The sequence below is a fragment of the Erithacus rubecula genome (assembly GCF_903797595.1).
Source record: "Erithacus rubecula genome assembly, chromosome: 6".
Lineage (NCBI taxonomy): Eukaryota > Metazoa > Chordata > Aves > Passeriformes > Muscicapidae > Erithacus > Erithacus rubecula.
This window is the reverse complement of record NC_136688.1, coordinates 29007763-29027690: the sequence shown is the minus strand read 5'-3', so window position 1 is coordinate 29027690 and position 19928 is coordinate 29007763. Positions and strand designations below refer to the sequence as shown.

Here is a 19928-nt window from a genome sequence, read left to right as displayed (position 1 = left end):
AATTGCTATGACTGTATATGGGGAGAAAAAGTGTGTATCTCAAACACATCAGTGAATTAAAAAGATACAGTTCCCATTCTCCAGAATTAGCTGGGGAAAATGACAAAACATGTCTGAGTCAAGAGAAAGTACATTTTCTTCTGTCCTCTGGTGATATTGTGGTCTCCTTTTTTTCAAGCCACTTTGGTAAGCTTGATGTCCCCTGAGATCCGCAAAGCTTTCACCAGGTTCAGAGGCTGAATGCGGTGAGTGAAGTCACAGAGCTGCCGTCCATCAAGCAACACTCGTATTTGCTGGTGTTCACATAAGAGCTCCATCTGCAGGGGAAAAGGACAGGGAGGGGTGTTAGAGATCAGCAGCAGGGCTGATTTCAACAGCATGGACTTAGAACTAAATGTTATGTGAAGCACAAAGTCTACCAGCTCTTCTGAAATGCCCCTAATAAATAACCTACCCTCTTCTGAGATGATACTGCAAAGCTCCAGTGGGTACTCTCACCACGATTAGAGAAAGGGATGCATCTTTCCCATCTGGGCTTGAACTGTTTCTGTCTGTCTCATACTGGTCTAGCTAACCTGGCAGTGTCAATGGCTGGCTGTGGTCATAAACATAGCCTTCAGCTTTTCTGCCCTCCTTTTCTCTATCCTATTCATAGTGCCTGAAAAATCACCTTGAATGTGTCTCCTGCTGTAAATGGAAAGTAGGGAATAGTCTTCTCTTCTCTTCCCCATTTCCCAGCAATTCGTGCGTTTCGGGTGATGGATTTCTCACTGAAGTTAACTGTAAATAACAGCCCAACATCTTTGTTGGCATCCACTGGATCACAGAGCAGGGTCACTGAAAAGCTGAAAAAAATCTATTAAATGACTGGAACTTTCAGAAATGTCAAAGGCCATAGTGAACATGACAGATGCTTATAGAGACTAGAGACAGCTGTTAGTTTCATGTCAGACTGAAACACAGGACTTATACAGGCTTACAAACTGGAGAAGGGATAAGACCCAGCTGGTCTTTGTTTCCTGCCCTCATGTCCAGTAGAATGCTTGTGATTTCTGATGTTGCTTTCCCTCTGTCTTGACTGAAATCAAACCCTTCAACATGTACTCATTTGTGTCCTAAAAGAGGTTATAGCACACTCTTCGTCAGTGGAAGCAGTGTAGTTGATAGCTGTAGGTGCAAAAACGTGTAGTGATCATTGCTGTTACCCAGATAAAAGAAAGCAATGAACCTCTACCTCCTGTGCCAAAAACTGGTTTTTAAATGGTGTTCATTCTAACCCCCCACAGACAACCAAAATTCAGGAATTGAATCAGATGAACTGCACCTCTTCCTGGAGGAGAAATGTCACTTGTGTGTTCCCTCCAGTTCACTGGGCAAGGAGTAGACAATCTTGTTGGGGCAGTCAGAAAGGCCAAACAGTGAACTCCTCCCTGACCTTTTAATCTTAGTCTGAGTGCAGGAAAATTAAATAATGCCATAAACTGTTAATCTGTTTGACTTTCTTTCTTCAAAGAGCACATACCTCCATGAAAGTGTCTGAATTTAGAAGACAGGTAGGAGCATGTATAACAGGGTGAAGCCCCCAACAGTCCTTTCACCTACCTTTTGGGTTTGGAGTGTACCATGCCTATGATTGTGAGTTTCATGGTTGGTCTCAGGCCACCTTTAATTTCACCAACATACTGCTCCACCTGCAGGGAACAGTGAAAATGGCTGCAGCGGGTCATGCTGTGGGTAAACCAGCTTTAACAGCTGCTTTGATCACCTGATATAACTTGGGTTTATTTTTATATGTACAAAAGAACTTAAAAGTATTTCTAGCTCAAAGTACTTACGGCACTCTAATCACACAACAAATCTGGTAACAGCACTCCAGTTGCTCTTGTCCCAGCAGATGAGAAGCTTTGTGGCAGCACAATGTGGGTGCAGACTCTGCTTGAGCCAACTCTGTCCTGCCACCTCAGATCTGCTACCAGATTTTGGTGGGCTAGCTTGGCAGCATCACACCTTGCACCATGCCAGGCAGTCTCTGTCATCCTCTGCAAAAGCAGTATAATGCTGCCCTGCCACTGCATATTGACCACATCCTCACCGGCAATCCCAGCCCGTTTGTGACAGTGACTTTGAAAAGTCACACCTTTTCAGAAGCTAAAAATGGCTTCTTGGGAACCTACTTTTGTCCTGTCCACAGACACCTGTAGTTGCACCCAAATATCTGAGCTTCATCTGCTTTTTGCAAGCAACTCTCTAACATCTTTGATGGTCAGTGGAGGAACTAATACAGGCCATAGCTGACATGTAAATATTAGAGAGACCTTGGAAACAATTGATAGGGATGTTTCCACGCTTCATTTTCAGAAATGGCTTTGAAATGTAAATGTCAGAATACCACGCTGCAGCATGTAATCACTCCCCATGCAGATTCACTTAGAAAGAAGCTGCTATAAAACACTAAATGTTATTGGCAACTTGCATAACACTGATAATTTTCCAGGGCAATGCACAACAGACCCTGTTTGAGATAAAAAGAGCTTTATCGTTCCAGTGTTTCAAGGTAAAAATTCAGACAGTTTTGCTACAAGACCTGCACAATATATGCACACAAATTCAAGATAAAAAATGTTTTGCCTGTACCTCATTTCCTAATTTTATTATACTAGTTGTATCTTCTGCTAAGACTACCTTATACAATTTATTTTCCCACTTTGGTATTCACATCCAGCTACTTTTAGAGCTTCACAGATATATTAAAAAACCTCTAATTCCTAACGAGGTCAATATTGGAAGAATGATTCTGAAATTTACCTTCAAAAAGGATAGCAGCACTACTAATTGTTAATGCTGTAACATTACCTGTGTACAGGTGACTCCAGCAAGCATGTTTTGAACTTTGTAACAAAAGAAATGCATCAAGCACTTTATATGTCTTCAAGTCAACAATCTGACTGTAGGGAGATACTTTAAACTGGATAAAGCAATTAGAAAGTGGGTAATAAGCATTAAAGACCTCAGGCTAAATGAAGTTCATGCTCATAAGGGTCTCATATCCCACTAAAGCTTATTCCTTGCCTACAGACAAGACACAAAATACTACCCCAAACTGAAAGTGCACATTGAGAAATTGTTTGTGCAAAGGTGCACCATAATATGTACCATCACTAAAGGCACAGGGTATCTGAACTGAATAGAACAAATGATGACCACAAGGTCTCAACTGGTACAGCTCATCCAGTGTGGCTGGAGAAAATTCGGACACACCATTTATCTGTGAGCACCTAGTTAACCATATCGGTGAGAAATACTCAGGGAGCTGTAGGAAGCAATGGTAGGGACCCCTGCAAGCTTCTTGCAGAGTTCATTGGAGGGTCCCAGCACATGCACATGGGCACAGCTCCCATCCCATATTTTCCATCCAGGAGCCCTGTCTCGGTCACTTACTTTGGCACACCTCTCCTCCGTCATCACCGCTCTGCCTCTCACACTTGCCTCGCCGCTGCAGCTCCCGGAGGAGTTTTTGTTTTGTGTGTCAGGACAAAAGCAAACAAAAAGCCCGGAATAAAGGGAGGATGTTGAGGGGGGTCTTATCTGCGCCAAACACTCTCTGGACACCACCCAGGGCAGCAGCTGAGTCACTCAAGGCTCTCTGCGCCTTGTGCTTTGGGGAGGCTGCAAATAACGCGGGGCGAGGGCAGGGGGATGCCGCTGCTGCGCCGGAGATGTGCCCACACATTTCTACTGAAAATTCCGGGTGGGTGTGCATAACATACTCGCAAGATACTCTGTACTGCATATACATACTTGTATGTGTAATACAACAAACCCCGCGTCATTTATTTATTGATACCAATTCTCTCCTCCCACAGATGCATAATTGCATATGTGTACATATATACAACTTACAGCCTTATATATGCACACCTACATGTAGGTCTGTACACCCTATACATACACCTATATATACTGTATACAGTGTAGATATGTATATATATTTGTATATATGTATAGGGGTGTGTGTATCTGTATGTATGTACATATGTAGCAGAGTGAAGTATACGTACAGGGTTATGCAGTTATAAAGGGGGTACACATACGTATGTAATCCTGCACGTGCACCTCCACAGGTGTATGTAGGTGTATTTACACGTACACAAACACCTGAACCGCCCACACCGACCCCGCCTGAGCCGCCCCCGCTCGCTCACGGCCGCCAGCGTCGGCACAGGGGGCGGAGCTTCGGGCGGGAGCCAATCAGAGCCTCGCGATGCACGAGCAAGGGGCGGGGCTGGCCCGCGGGGCGGGGAGCGGGTGTGATTAGAGGGGCGGGGCTTGCGCTGCCCGGCCCCCGCGGCGGCGTCAGGCGCCCCAAACAAACATGGCGCTTATTTACATTCCGCCCCGGCTCGGCCAATGGGCGGGCGCCTTGGTCAGCTGAGGCGGCGCCCAAGATGGCGGCGGCGGGGGGTGGCGGTGCCGGGGCGGTGCTGCGGAGCCCAGCGCCGCCGGGGCAGCGCCCTGCCCCGCCAGGGAGCGCGGCATCGCCCTCGCGTGTGTCACCCCGTCCCGGGTCATCCTGTGGTCCTGGGAAGATGTATTCTTTTGGGAACGAAGAAGCGGACTCTCTGGAGAGTCTCTTCGGGTTTTTCTGTGAGTGCGTACGGCGTGGGCACTGGGAGCTTGCCCAGGCCTGCGTGCCCCAGCTGAGCCAGTGGCACGGGGACGGCCCCGGGAAGGTGGAGGCCATTCTTGAGGCTCTGGTAGCTTGCCCCGTGGGGGTAAGGTAAGTAAGGTACTGCTCTGGTTCCCTAAACTTGAATGTGAAATGGGGAGGAGCAATTAGCTTAGTGTTGGCTGTGGGCGGCAGGTAGAATCAGGGAAGTTGCACTTCAGTGCTAAGGTGTCTTGTGATGCTGTTGTCTGAACTTTGATGTCTTATCACTGACCAAGCACGTGGCAGGCTGCCCATCCCACCGGGACAACGAGTTGTGTTCATTTGCGTGCCTGACATGGTGATTGATATTTAAAACTACTTGGAAGTATTTCAGAACTGATTTTGTTAGAGGAGAGGACCATGTCCTGAAATTCCATTTCTTTGACTCTGAGCTTCAGTTGATTTAGAAACGAAACACCAAGATCAGCAGTATAGTTGCTTAAAATGTTATCTTGTTTCCAACTGTTGAAAAATCTCCTAATTTCTAAAGCTGCAATTTTAAATAGTTCAACTTAGGCTGTTGATTTCTTGTTTCTCTCACACTGTGTTTTGGAATGGCATCGGTTTCACTCAATCCCAGTTACTTTTTATCTCTTACTTTGTATTTTTTCAGTCAGACATATATGAGGGGTGACTTTCTAGCGCTTCAGGGATCATTGGTATTCCCGCTGTTTAACCAGATGATCGCACCTCTTCACGTTAAAGCTTTTGTAATTTGTTTCAGTGAAGGTTCTAGGAAACATTTTTCCCCAGCAGCTGAAGGAGTCTGGAGGAAGGTGTGCTTATGGTTAGATGCATATGGCTAACAGCCACAAGAGATATAAGAATTTTCAATCTCTTGGTCTTTAATAAGTGGACTATCACAGGACAGGAAGCTATATCATGCTTTCTCCTTTTCCTACTCTCTTTGACAGTACTGAATATGTTCCTAACTGTGTAGGCTTTTAGGATGTTGAAATACTAGAGCACATGGAGTGCTGATGGAAATTAGAAGGGTTCTTTGTTTAATTAGTACATTGTTTCACATCTAATTTGGATGTAGAGCTGCATTTGGGCTGCTGTGACCTAAAATTTAGTTTCATTTTATGGGTAGATATGGACAGAACAGGAAATGGCACTTGTTTGGCAAGTGGTCACATTTCAGTGAAATCTGCTGAAGTGCTCAAAGAGAGCTGTACAGACTGAACTTTGGACCAGAGGACCTATGTTTTGAGGAACTATGCCAGTCTAGCCAATCTAAAAGCAGTTATTTCCACAGCAGAAATCACTGAATTGATGTGCAAGAACACCAATATTCTGGTTTCTTTGAATTTTTTTCTTTGGCTGCTTGCTTGTCTTTGTTTTTATCTTGTTTACTCAAAGAAATACAAAATCGAAATGACCTCTGGATCTTGGAGATACAGACAGCCTTTTATAATCCACTGTATATGCTTCTTGCTTTTGTAGATGGGGGCAGAATTCTAGCCCATGGAAAACTGCCTGGCTTTGGCTTCTTGTGCTGAAAAAATGGCTTGCCAGCAATCAGGTACAGAAATGTCTTTATGACTTCCAAATGCACATTATACCTCTGACTTCAAGTGCAGAATATCTCCCTAGTTGCTTTTTTAAATGTAGGCTTTCCCATGTTTCATGGACTTAAGTTCTCAAGGTATCTGGAGACATGCACTGCTTTTGCATTTAACAAATTTATCAAGAAAGAACCAAGATAAAAACTAGAATTTTTTAAAAAGTTATTAGAAGTTAACATTTTAACTTTTCACATTCATATAAATGAAAATCATGAGTGTATCAACTTGTGCATTTGTGTAGCACCTCTCTTACATTAAAGATTAAATAGCTCAGGCATCAGACAATTCTTTGTAAGCTTTAGATGGTGAGGGATATGCCTGCTTCTTTTTAAAAGTCATTTGTCCTTGGCACTACTTAGACTTGCATTTTTTCTTTACATTCTGAGAAGTTGATGGTTTTGTTATTCTTGATGAGGTCTCTGCTTCCAAATGTATGGATAGATAAAATCAACTGGTGTGAGAGCAGAACTTGATTGGAATAGCCTTTAATTGAGGATTAGGTTACTTGAGAAAGATATTTCAATCTGCCTCAAAGTGTTAATGAAATAGCTATGATTATGTTTATATGCTAATGTAAATAAAAGTTGCATTGACTAATGTATTTTCCATTCTTACATGGTTTCAGAAAACTGTTCCTATTGCTCTTCAGAGAGAAACTGAATTTTTATTGTTCTTGGAAGAACTACAGAAAGATGTCTCTGAGGAAGTCCTAAAGGTGAGCTGCTTTATGCCCCATTTCTTCTTGTTCTACGGTATGCCCAATTTCATTAGATCGAAGTTAATGCTTCCTGCTAACTGCCTGAGATGTTAATGTGCTAGTAATCTTCTAGGCAACTGAGAGAGAGTGTAATTCAGATTCCATTGTGAAGTTAATCCAATGTGCCTGCAAGTGATTTCTCTGGCTAGAGTGGAGGCTGCAGGCAGCCAAGGATCAGGTTTTTCTTCATGCCTTTTCTAGCACACATCAGTCCTGACTGCAGCCGCTTGCCACAGTCTTCAATCCACAGCACCTGTAATTATCATAAACCTACAACGTGCTGTGAGCCAAAATAAAATATAGTCAGTTAAACACATTTAAGAAGTATGTGTATTTTCTTTTTCTTTCTTTGGAGATCTTAATTTTCATCTCCTATGCACCCATTTTCCTTCTTTCTGAAAGTTTTTTTGGATACTTTGCTATTACTGCTGACATTGCCTAGGGATTGGTATGATGTATTCTGAGGTCCAGAATCCATTTTCCATTATTAATTGAAAGATGCAGCCTGTTTTATTTGAGAAGTATGTGGAAATACGCAAAAATGGATTTATATGAAAAGCAAGTGTACGGCTGAATATCAGGAAAGTTACTAACTGTAGAATTGTCCTAATTTAATGTTAGTTACAACAGATTCAGATCTGATGTGGTGTGTGAAATGTCATAAGATGTTGCTTTTAGTCCTGTAGATTCTAACTCCTTAAAGATACCCTTTCTTAGTTTTTCTGTTTTTTAAGAGGAAAATGAAAATTTACTATATTCAGAGGCTATTTCAACTTAGGAAAAGTTATTCAGTATTTCACTAAGGATACAGAATTAGCAATTACAGGATGAAATAAAGCAAGGTAAACTTGAATGCTTATTAAAATAAATCTGCTTGAATTCTGTTAATGAGTAATGAAGTCTGTGTATGTTGCTGCCTCACCTCTGGAATCATGAATGATTCCGACATTGTCCACACTGTCCACCAGTGTTGCACAGAAACATGAGATTCAAAAATCTTGTATCTTTGTCACAGTTTGTGCCAGAGGCATGTTGGTATGTAGAGTTACATTTTGATCCAGCAAATAATATTTTAAAAAAAGGATAGTGTGGACTTGCTTTCTCTTCTCATTCTTTGTGCACACCAACCACCTCTCCCCTATATAATCTCTGAGGTTTCCCTTTGAGCATAGGGCAGCACTCACATAATTCCAGGAGTGGCAAAAGTGCTGCTTGAGTGCTGTTCAATTGGCTTGTCTCTCACCTTCCCAGCTCTTATTGGGTGGGCTAACTGGGAATTTTTGTTTGTTTTCTCCTTCCCAGTTCTGAGATTGTAGGTTTGCATCTGATGGGTAGAAAAATTATTGGTGCTTAAGAAAGGTCTGTGAGGTGGCTTCTGAATCTGTTCATCAGCTTTGATCAGATTTGAAAAATTGAGAGGATTATATAGTTGGTAGATAGATGGTGCAAATCTGGAAAAGTAGGATAAAAAAGAAAACCACCAATCATTATGCTCTTGGTCACCTATGGAGATAGAGTTGCATTAGGATATTGCTTAGGGGTAGATTATGGCAGTGCTTCAGCCATTCCCTAGGAGCTGCAATGGTTCCTTGCTTGTATATGTTTCTTATAGTGTACTTGTGTTTTACAGGATTCTTTGTATTTTGTTACATATTCAGGCATATCTAGTCTTCTAGGAAAGATGTTGGACCAGGTGCACCATTAGTAATGGATTTCTTAGGTAGTATGGTGTTTCCAAATTGATTTATCTGCTTGCTTTCAAGTTTCTTCTATTTTTTAAATAATTCATGTCATATATTAATGTAGTCTAAATGCTTATTACTCTTTTATCATTTCTCTACCAGGAACTGTTTGAAGCATTTGAGTGCACACAGAACAAGCACATCACAGACAGCAAAAGAAGAGATGAGTGTTCTCACAAATTCAGTTTGGATGTTGTGTCAGCTCTCCGGAAGCTTTTGCTGCGGGCTCCCCAGAGGGCAAAAGCCCTGCTGGAGTTCTTCCAGGGGGAGCAGGGCACACACAGCTCCTCACTCCAGCAATATCACTCTCTGCAAAACATCTTTGTTGAGTTCCTTTGTGACTCCTTGAAATCTCTGCAGAATCTTCAGAGTGGTTCTGAGCTTTCAGCTGAACTAGATCAAAGAGAACTGGTAGATACAATTTATGCTGCTCTCAGTATAGTGACTTTTGAGGTGGACCATCAAGCAGATGAAATAAAGCACTTATTCAGGGAACTCTTGGATATATGCTGGGCTGAGGGGAGCCTACTGAGGGAAGAGAAGCTACTAAACTGTATGCTGAGGAAACAGAGCCATGGCCTAATAAGCCTCTATAGCAGTGTTGTCACAGAAAGAACAAGAGAAAAGTTTTTGTTGTCAAAATCAATACAAAAAGGTTGGTTTAACTTTTTGCATTGTACTAATCTGTTTAACAAAACCATTAAGGCATTTAACTGACAACTAGCTAAGAACTCAGGTGATGCTCTTGCTAAGGTGCCTTAACAAACCATGAAGTCTTTAGAAAGCTGGTGCTAAAATGATCCTTAAAGCAAGGAATTGGCATAGGAGCGCTGGTTCTCCCCCCTGCATTTCTGCAATCTATACTGGGTTTTGGGATCACTGCCTTTACCATGCCTTGTTGTGCTCTATTTTAGTCTGCTCAGCATTTCTCTTGATGAAAATCTTGCTTGTAACTAGAAGTTTGATACTCCATATGTATACAGTTTTTATTTGTTCACCTCCAGCTCAGGGCTGTCTGTTATGGAGTATGTTCCATTTCTGGCCAGTAACAATTCAATCATCTCAGTAATCCCAAAATGTTCAAACCCCTTAATACTGGAAAAGAAAACTTATGAAAGTAGAAGGAGCTGTGGAGAAGGGTGATACCCCAGCAGGAGAGAAGATGCACTTTGATTACCTACTCACTTGCCAGAGCCCAGCTGTGGTTTTGTACCAACCATAACTTCACAGCCTCTCTCTAGCTCCATTTGAATGGTACGTTTAGTTGTAGCTCAGTGATCCTGATGGTCCCTTCCAGCTCAGCATATCCTGAGATCCACCATTCTGTGTGGATCTTGAATGTTGAATGGCAAGTGATGCCCAGTAAAATGACAAGGAGGGAAAAGCTAGACTTCTTTCAGGGATGGCTGAAGGGAAGTTCAGGCTGGTGTGGCAGACTCCAGAAATTCTGATAATAACTACAGTTAGTGCTTCCTCATGGGGAAAAAGAAATGGAGATCCACATACTTTCACTCTCATTGGGAGTAGTTTGGGTCTCACTTAGCACAGATCTGAGGAAGTTCCAGTGCTGGACAAGTCTTTGCTAAGATCCTGCAAAGTAGCACAGTGTCTCGAGCACAAGTGAGAATTCATGCAACTTGCAGGTAAGGGTATGCCTGGCTAAAGAAAGGCAGTGTGACCTGAGCTGGTGCAAATAACGTGTGCTGAGCAGGCTTTTTCCATGTTAATGATTGTTGATACAGTTTTTCTGGTTTTCTATCTGACCTCTATCAAATTTCTTTGCTTGGTCTTCCTGTTAGCTATTGAAGTCTCTTAGCTAGTAACATGTAACTGCTGGTTAGTCCTTGAGGAAATACTGAGTGTTTCTCAGTTGAAAATAATGGCAGTTCTGCTTCTCTAAAAGGTACCCCTCTCCACTGGAGGATAATCTTGTTTTAATGTTTTTAGGTTCATCTGAGCAGCTGGATACAGAGCGAACTATGATGAGTCTGTTCTCAGATCCCAAAGAAGCTCCTTCTTGGAAGACAGCCTATTTTTACTGCTTGAGCAGCAGCAAGCACTTTCTGGAACAGATTCTGGTACAGCCATAAAATCATTAACAGGGAAACCCAATGGAGGCTGAAGTCAGGCTGTGTTGAACATATCTTGGTGCACAGAAGCATTTTGTACTCAAATCATGTTTGCCAGGGGTGACAACTAATTAGGAACAAGGAAGTAACAGTGATAACACCCCTACTTGCAGCTGTGCAATGAACATAAAACTGCTGGTGAAAAAGCTCATCTGCGTGCAGATTAAAGATTAAATCTTTAGGGTTTAAGAAGTCTCAATTTCTGCTTGTAGTTTTGTTAGATACACCATTTACTTCATGACCCTGAACTTGTTGCTTTCTGATGCTAATAGACTTGGGGCAGTGAGTTTGCATGGTAAAACTTAGGGTGAAAATAGTCTGTTATGAATTAATTGATTTTTATGTAAGTACATAGAAGAAATAGGATACAGGCAGGTGGTCACTCTTAAAGTGTGAAGTTTTAAGGTTTAACATATTTCAACTTTTGCATGATGTGCTTGGCAGAGATATAATGAATAGAAGGAATGCCAAGATAATGTAGACTGGAATGTGAGTTGGCTTTGCAGTAAGCACTTGAAATTATGTTTTTTTCCTCAAAACATCTTTACTGATGAGTGTCTTGATGGCTTGGACAGCATAAGTTTAGGGAAGTTGCGGGTGCAGAACTTTGCTAATTTAGTGAAGCTAATTTCGAAATGGGTACTTGCTTACATAGTCTGCCAGGCATTATGGGTCTCCACATTTTGGAAAAATTAATACTTATTTTTTTATTTTCTAGGTGACTGCATTAGCTTTACTAAAAAGAGAAGACTACTCGGGCCTGAAGAGCTTGTTGAGGAGGGAATTCAACCCCCTTAGCCGTCTGTTGGTGTTGTTAGGATGGACTCACTGCCAAAGCTTGGAATCAGCAAAAACATTGTTATGGACTCTACATAAAACTCAGGTAAATCAACAGAAAGCAAGTGGCAGTGTCCCAGTCTAAGTCCACATAATGCAATTTGTTTGCAAAAACAAGTAAAACCAGGGAGTTTTCAATGAGAATATCAGTCTTCCTCAAAATGGAATTAAAAATGCTAAGATATTACAGTTGTATATAGGTAACATTATGGGATGCTTGCCTTTCTTCTTATTTCTTGACTGGGAAGACAGTATGACTGCAAAGGAGACTCTGGAAGTTTCTTTTGCATAAATCCAAACCCAGCCTCTGCTGTTAACATGAACAGCATAGAGAGAAAAACCAGCAATGGTTGTTGGTTAGTTTTGAAAAGAGTTGGGGCATCTTTCTTTCATGTGATTTCTTCCAGTGAGTCATCCCTGGGTAGTGACTCATTCAGGCCTGAGATTAAAACAGGGTAGCTTGGAAATTCCCCATACTCATTCTCAAAGCAAAACGATAAATGACAGGAGCTGTGAGCAAAAGATCCACCGTGTTTGGGGTGGTCTTCATCTGTACAAAAGAGACAAGGTTCCAGCTCTGAAGATATAGTTGCCCTTCAGATGATGCCTGCTGGCTGGCTTAGATGTCAGAGGTGGGGAGACAAAGAGCCTTGTACTGCTGGGTCACAGTGCTGACCTAAGCTGGTATTGCCTTAAGGGAGTTACTATCTGTTGGTAATTCACCGAGTCTGTTCAGTAGCTTCTGCAAAGTTAAACTTTTAGATCTGATTTTAGCAGGCAGTCACTGCAGTAGAAAAGCATGTGGGAAAGAAGAATAACCATCTGCTACACAATATGTCATCTTTCCAGTACATGATTAATTCTAGAGATTAGCTTTATGCTGTTACTAAGAAGCATTAATTTGCATTGTATAAGTTACTCTTGAAAAGGGATGTAGCCACCTTTCTATGGTCTATAGATGTGTCAAGGGAAGGCTGACTTTTATGTTCTGTCAGAATAGCCCTCCTTTGCTGACTTTGTAATAAATCTGGCAGTTTTCTGTATTTGAAATTTATTACTAGGTAAAGAAGTCTTGCAAACATGTATATATGACACAAGCTTTGTTCTGCTGTCTGTCTGGGGGATTTGTTGTAAAGAGATGCTTTTGTTTTTCCGTTTAGGATCTGTGCAATGATTTAATATTGAAAGATTTTTGTGATGGGCTGTGGGCTCATGTGGAAGTTCTTGAATGGTGCATTCAGCAAAACAGGTAAAATGAACAGAAGGACTTTCTCCAACCTATGTTCCCAATTCTACCTGTTAAGTCAGTTTATGCATGCAAATAGAGAAGGTATTATTTTCTTGGCTAATCATCTAGTAGTGACTGTATATACAAGCTCTCAAAATTTCTCATGGGGTGCAGTTATGCTCTTTGTTTTCTTTTTTAATTGCAGTAGTTTAGTTCAGTCAGAATTAGAGTGGGAGTTATATCTTTAAACATGGCTGAGACTTAAATCTGTGCCACCTCTTTGTTCTCTCTTGCAGTATTACTGTCCCAAGGAAGGTTCTGTTGCAACACTTGCACAGTCTGGATTGCCACACTGCAGTGTATTCTCTGCATCATCTCACCAATCTTCTGGCACTGAATGAAGATGATGTTATTGAGCTTCTTCAAAAAGTTCCTGCTAGAGACCAGCAGATGCAGGGTAAATGTGTAGGGTGGTGAGAATACAAGAAATTCACAATCCATTGAGTGTGTATGTTCAGTACTTCTGCCAGGATTTGTTGTCCTGACCTGCTTCTGTAATTGTGAAAGATACCAGTTACCAGCTGTTTTGTGGGAGAAATGTAGAAAGCATGTGGAAATTATTTTAGAAACCTTTTGGGGAGTAAATTGTCTTTCAAGAAGGAGTTTTGAGATCTCTTTGGTCTCATGAGAACAGATCTCTGAAAGAACTTTTTCAAGATGGTAACAAGACTTTGCACATGCTTGTGATACATGCTGCTCATTGTAACTTCTGTATTTTATAATACCTTTAGTTTGAAAAGGAAGTGTATTTGGTTTCTATTTCAATGCACTTTAATTGTATATCAAAGAGCAAAACCAGATGAAATTGACAATTCCTTGTACTACATCTTCATTTTTGAAAGAGATAGAGTGTGTTTTTTAAATTCTGATATTAGCTGCTACCAGATTTAAATTTAGTATTTTAATCAAACTTAGCTACAGCCTGTGTTTACATCACTCCTGCCTCACTTCTCTCATCTTCAAATGTTCCAGTTGGGTGCCTAAAATACCTGCCAACTACTAAACACATCAGATCACTTACAAGTGACTCTCTTTGGACACTGTTTTGATTGCAGCCTGTGTCCAGGTTCAGCTGCTGTAATTTTAAAGCTGTTTTCTGATAGGGCCTCTTAATAATGATACAGAAGCTCTGTTTTCCTTCCTGTACTGGAACCTAAGAGGCCACAGTATTTATTTTCTAAATATTTCTATTGTGTTTCTGAATTTGGACCTGTGTAATTTCAACCTGAGTTGCATGGAGAACTCTGAGATGGATCCTGCCCAGATTTTTCCAGATTGCCTAGTGGGAAGCAGGTTTCTCTCCTTCCATATCGTGCTGTTGTGATGTTGGTTTCTATTCCTACTTTTACAGGTTTTGGTGTTAAAATTATCATGACACTTGTTTTGAATAATCTTAAAAGATGTAGGAATTGAGACTCTATATAGATTCTTATTTTCAGTATCCTGCTTTCTGAAATTGTTTTGTTGTTGCTGGTGTGGTGGGAACTTTTAATCACTTCTTTCATTTTAATTATTTACTGCTTAAATACTGTCAAAGCCTTTCAAAAGCAGGAAGAGTCAGTGCCATAATATCTTCTGGGAGCTGCATGACTGTAGCAAAAGAACTCTAGCTGCAGTTTCTCTTTTTTTTTTTTTTTCATGTTACATTAATTTATGGACATAGTTAATGGAATACAAGTCCTCCTTCTTTTTTCAATCCAGCAGTTATTGCAGAATTGATAGGATTTTGTAAATCCATCTTAATAGAATCTCCTTTAAAATAATGTATTTTGAGCCTTAAAGGAAAGAGAGGAGTCATAAACTTCTGTTTTGTCAGATGTAGGTAGTGTTAACAGGCTTTTTCCTCCTGTCACCCCAGATGCTTTCCCTGCTTCCTCTTCTTTTTAGTGCATCTGTCAGCTGCAGTAGTAAAACCAGAGTAGTGGTACTGGTAAACAGTTGAGTTCAGGCTGTGTAACACTGGTTTTGATCAGTCATGGTGAGCAACAATTTCCTCATGAGTTACAGTGTTCAAGAGGAAGGTGTTAGTATTTCTGGCATAGGAAAAACAGTGCTATTAGTTAAAGGATTGTTCTTCAGTATTGGTACAAGGAAAAGGGTTGGTGTAGGTACATATACTGACGCAGACTCACTGCATCTAAGTTTATCCACATGTGAGGCAAAAGTGTATTAAACTTACTTTTGATTGCCAGTATCTGTCTTATAGTATCTCCAGCTAACTATTTCTCCAGAGTATTGTATTTATCAAATCTCTGGCTTTACCTCCCTGAAGTCCTCTTACGACAGTTATTTTGAGAGCTATTTGGTTGTTTGCATATTAGTATAAAGCTTCTGGGTAGCAGTAGAAGTTCAATGGCTGTGTGGGTTCTGCAGAGGATTTGTACTTGGATGTCTCCTCAGTTCTGTCTGTTGTCTACATTGTATTTTCCATCGCTGTCACTGTTTAGAATGGCAGTGACAGGGAATTGTCCAGCTGTTTATTCTCTTAGTCCTTTTGCTTTTGCTGCTCTGTAGTTTTCAGAAGAGTTCTTTACAATCGTGCTCAAACTTTGTAGAGGACAGTGCTGAAACAGTTTTTAGATTAGGTAATTTTGTTCAGTTCCAGAATTTGGATGTGGACATTGTCAGTACATTGGGCTTTGTACCAGTGCTTTGTTTTAAAAAAAAACTTGGCTAATGCTTTTCCTGCATAACAACAGGTAGAGGGACAATCCATCACTTGTACAAGAATAGAGGACAGTGGATTCCAACCACTCATTTAACACTGTGTGTGGTTGTCAGGGCTTTTTTCTTTCTTTGTTGTGGGATTCTTTCAGCCTTTTTAGTAGATTGATAATTCATCTAAACTCAGCATAACAGAACATATGACACTATATTGTGTTCCTGGGTGAAAGGGATGATGATGTCATTTTTACAATTTGCAGCTCTCCTATTCTGCTGTTCTAAGAAAGGATCACGTCTCTGGCATGTGATACTTTTCCTCAGAAAAAAAACCCAAAATGGAGGAGAAGTGGGTACAGTACTTCTGTAGTTTGCCTTTATCATAAATGTGTGAAGGAAACTGTGGGACTCTACTTCTTCTTTAATCAGTTGCAGATTGTATTTCATCTATTGTGTCAGTCACTGTGAATCAACTGTGATATATATTTATTAGTACAAATCTGAAGAGATTGTGGTACTCTATTCTTACTACAGTCATAGTCTGTCTACACTGTTTCCCTACTCATCTACTATGTATTAGAACTGAGAAATCTAAGATGCTGAAATGAGGCAGGATTTTCCCCTTTGTTGTAAATGCAGCAGTACAACTTAACCATACCCTGGTAAAGAGAGTCATTGTGAGGGATTTTGGTCATTCTGTGCTGTAGCCAGGTCCTGTTACACAAGTTCACAGAAAACTTTTTTTTTAGAAGGTGATCCAGACCTTACTTTTCTGTGCCCGTCTGATGTGGGTTGGATTGCTTGTTTTTTTTTTTTTTCTAAAAGTAACAGTGAGACAAATCAAAGCTGAGACAAAAAACAGCACTGGGAAAGAAAGACTGAGTGAATATTGCTCTGCAGGAGAAAATTAACTTGTTTTCTTATTTACCTCCTATCCCCTCACTGCCCTGATTTCCCTCCACAGCAGCCACACTCCCGAACGCCCTGAGCCAGCAGCGCAACCTGGCTCTCTTCCGAGCGTTCTGTGCCATGAAGTATGCAATCTATGCCCTCTGTGTGAATTCACACAGGCATGCCCAGTGCAAGGATTGTGTGCACAGCCTTCTTGCTGATATCCCTCAGGATGCAGCTTCTGGAGAACCAGCAGGTGATTGGCCTCCTTTCTCAGGTTCAGTAACGTGTGCTCCTCCATCCATTTGCTGGGCTCTGAGTTATCGTTTAGTATTGGGATAATGTTGCATCCCATGTACCTGTGGTATTTTATTCAGCAGGCTATGGATGCTTTGCAAGAAGTATAATGGTATTTCTTTGAGATGTTGTTATCTTTAGTAATAATGGATATGAATAAGCTACTGGCCTTGTTTTAAAACATTTAATGTAATTGTACAAAAAATATAGTGCTTAAAGGAAGTGATACTAGATATAGGATCATAGTGAGATAATTTTGGAAGAGCTTATGATTTCCCAGAGCTAAAACTAATTTAATAGCTAGAATGGGTGTATTCTGAATTTGCACATCATTGAACAGAGTGATAATTGGCACTGCTCAGAGGGAGTAGGCATTACTACCTTTCTAAATGTAAAATGTTGGACATATATTTACTTGGTTTTTGGAGGAATGATTGGGTCTGAGCCACTGGACTAGTTCCCTCTTCCGGGATTTTCTTAAAAAGCACAAGTTGGAGCAAGGAATCCTTGAAAAATGTAGTAAATGTTCTTTATTTTTGTTTGTCATTGTACAGGTTGCTCTTCAGCATTTCGTCAGTACATTGTGAAGTGCCAGCAGTTCTTAAGGAGTGTTCCGATTCCTCTGCGCCTGGAGGTTTTGGAAAATATTTTCTCCTTGTTTTTTGTTTCCTATAATGACCTCTATACTGAGACTCCTCTGCCTGAGGACTATGCAGAGGATGAAGACCTTGACAAAAAGAGTGCTAGTCTAAGTGTAGATGGCAGTACCAGTCGAAGGTCTTCCACCTTGCAAAGTCCACAGCACCTAACAGAGGCTGAAAAAAAATCAGAGAAGCATCTGCTGGCTGCACAAGCAATTCACACAGATACCCAAGATCTTTGTGACTCCATGTTAGATGGCAAAAGCTGTGAAACTTCTAAGCCAAGCTACCTGGATCTGAAACACTTCACCAGTGGTGTTACTGGGTTTTTAGTGGATGATGTAGCCATGGAGGCCTTCCTCAAATTGCTGCTCAGCCACCTGGAAGAAATTCAGAGTTGTCTCCCATGGGACTCCAGTAATGTGCTTCGTGAAGAGCTGGAGCTTGTTGAGTGCTTGAATCTTTCTGCAAGCAGAGATGCCTTTGCAAGTCGTGTGTTACAGTTTTCCAAATACCTTTCTGAAGCTCACTGGCGATACAAGGTGGTGATGAGTAACAGAAATGCAGGTAGGCTTTGTATCTGGCGCTTCCTGATATGTTACAGCTGTCCAGACAGTGATATCAGGATTAAATTCCGTGAGCATCTTCATGAGGGAGCACATTTTGGCAGATACTGGGAGAGTGGCCTGGTTCTTAAAACCATTTTCCAACAGAACTTATCTCTAATCAGAAAGTTTGGGTCTTTTTCTCTTTCCCCCTCTTTTTGTATATGCACTGCTTCTGTTTGCATTTGTTCCACCCCTTTGTCACAAGTCACACATCACACTGCAATGATATGAAGGGCATGGTAGTGTTGGATCTAGTGCAAGCTAGTCACAGCTTGTTCATGGACAACATTGATTTAGCCTTGTCTGGAAACATGTTAGGAACATGTATCAGAGGAAGTTATGTTATTCTGAATGATTGTTTAAGTAGCTGTAACAGCACACTCAGGAACCCGTTTCCCACCCTTCTCCATAGCCCATAGCTTGTTATTCCTGCTGCTTTGAGATTTTTTTCTTGTATCATGTGTAGCTTATTGTGTATCTCAGACCACGTAAGCTCCATGTCAAGGCTTCACAGTCTGCACCTTAAATATTGCAAGTTTCCAAACTCGTGTTCAACTGTTTGTCAAGTCTCCTTCTGTAAAGCTATTTGGTAATATTTTTGTTTAAATATTTCACAGACCATCAGCTTGCAGCCTCCAGGAGATACTGCTCTTTAGTCAGGCGCTCCAGCTTTAAGAAACGAAGTAGATATCGGAGGTATAAGATAGGTGGGTTGAAAACGTGACTTGGAGAAGACACCTGTGAAATGTGTATAATTTTGCTGAGCTCATAGCTGAATGCAATTAGATTTCATGGCCTAGGAGTAAAGTTCTAGATTTATTTCCTTTAATTTTCTAAGTGGTTTGAAGTGTCTTAGTCCAATTCCACTTGGATTGAGGTTATTCTCTAAAGCTCACCTGCACAAATAACTTCTTCCATACGTAGTCTGATTTGGGGTAGGGGAGAACTTCAACTGCAGTACTAATTTTTCCCTTTCTTCACGATGTCCTATGACTGTTTGGTATATTTTGATTCCTGTTGCGATGTTATCTAGGATGTGAATTAACAGGAATGTGACATAAATTGGTAGCCTTAGGAGAAAGTTGTGCTTCTCACCTTTTTTCTATTTAGCCTTTGAAAGGCATGTCTAGTTTTGGAGTGGCATATTCAAAAATAAGAAGCTTCAAAGTATCTGCTGTGAGTCACTGATGGGCTTCCCCAACATTGTCACTAGCCCAGCATTTTCTTCAAATCAGCAGCATTTACCATAGATGTCAGTGGTGGCTTATTTACAAGATACTCTTGAAGATCCCTTGAGGTTGCCTAATCTGTTATTTGCAGTAGATTTTAATTACTTTGTCTAGTAAAAGTACATTTAATGTGCTGATTTTGATTTGTTTCCATTTAGATGGGAAAGAGGGAACTTCCAGTGCATCATTAGAAAGCACAAGTAGCGAGCTAAGCACCAGTACCTCAGGTATTTAGCCACAAAAGTAGTATTTCTTTGTCTTTTCAATGTGCATGATGAAGAATTTGCTTGGTTAATGTGAATTACTGTTATGTGCAGGACAGAATTGCATCTTTTAGTTTTTCAGAGCTCCCATTTTTTAATTACTCTTTTCTAGTCAAATAGCACATGTGTCTTCTTCTGGAATAAGAGAATTAGATTTTATTGATATCTTTGGCTTGGAGGAAACAGTATGCAAGCAATGTAGTGATCTGCAAACCATCAAAAAAGCTAATGAACTGATAGTCATGTAAGCTAAGACATGCTTAGGCATGCTGGAGTGATCTAACAGGTCAGATGCTTTAGACTTCTCCC

General features: G+C 40.9%; 2 protein-coding genes across 16 annotated transcripts in view; one reads left to right on the top strand and one right to left on the bottom strand.

Annotated features, from left to right (window-relative positions):
* Positions 1-153: 153 nt before the first annotated feature.
* On the bottom strand, positions 154-3613 carry LOC306804067 (galectin-related protein A-like). The gene is made up of 4 exons (XM_079310196.1): positions 3439-3613; positions 1603-1691; positions 671-845; positions 154-317 (listed from the first exon to the last, which is right to left on the bottom strand). The coding sequence occupies exons 1-4, from the start codon at positions 3460-3462 to the stop codon at positions 174-176; spliced, it is 432 nt and encodes a 143-aa protein (XP_079166322.1). The 5' UTR covers positions 3463-3613; the 3' UTR covers positions 154-173.
* An 803-nt stretch (positions 3614-4416) lies between these two features.
* The window catches only part of ZFYVE26 (zinc finger FYVE-type containing 26), a 46609-nt gene continuing 31097 nt past the window's right edge, over positions 4417-19928 (top strand). For 6 of the 15 annotated variants that reach the window (XM_079309889.1, XM_079309893.1, XM_079309888.1 and 3 more), the window contains exons 1-12: positions 4419-4777; positions 6155-6233; positions 6902-6991; positions 8878-9430; positions 10723-10853; positions 11623-11787; positions 12902-12990; positions 13266-13426; positions 16655-16858; positions 17433-18086; positions 18745-18834; positions 19515-19583. In XM_079309889.1, the coding sequence (XP_079166015.1) occupies positions 4446-4777; positions 6155-6233; positions 6902-6991; positions 8878-9430; positions 10723-10853; positions 11623-11787; positions 12902-12990; positions 13266-13426; positions 16655-16858; positions 17433-18086; positions 18745-18834; positions 19515-19583 (2617 nt within the window). In that variant the 5' untranslated portion in view covers positions 4419-4445. Of the gene's footprint in view, positions 4778-6154; positions 6234-6901; positions 6992-8877; positions 9431-10722; positions 10854-11622; positions 11788-12901; positions 12991-13265; positions 13427-16654; positions 16859-17432; positions 18087-18744; positions 18835-19514; positions 19584-19928 lie in introns of those variants that run through there. The other 9 variants (XM_079309891.1, XM_079309890.1, XM_079309886.1 and 6 more) reach the window with 8 other exon arrangements.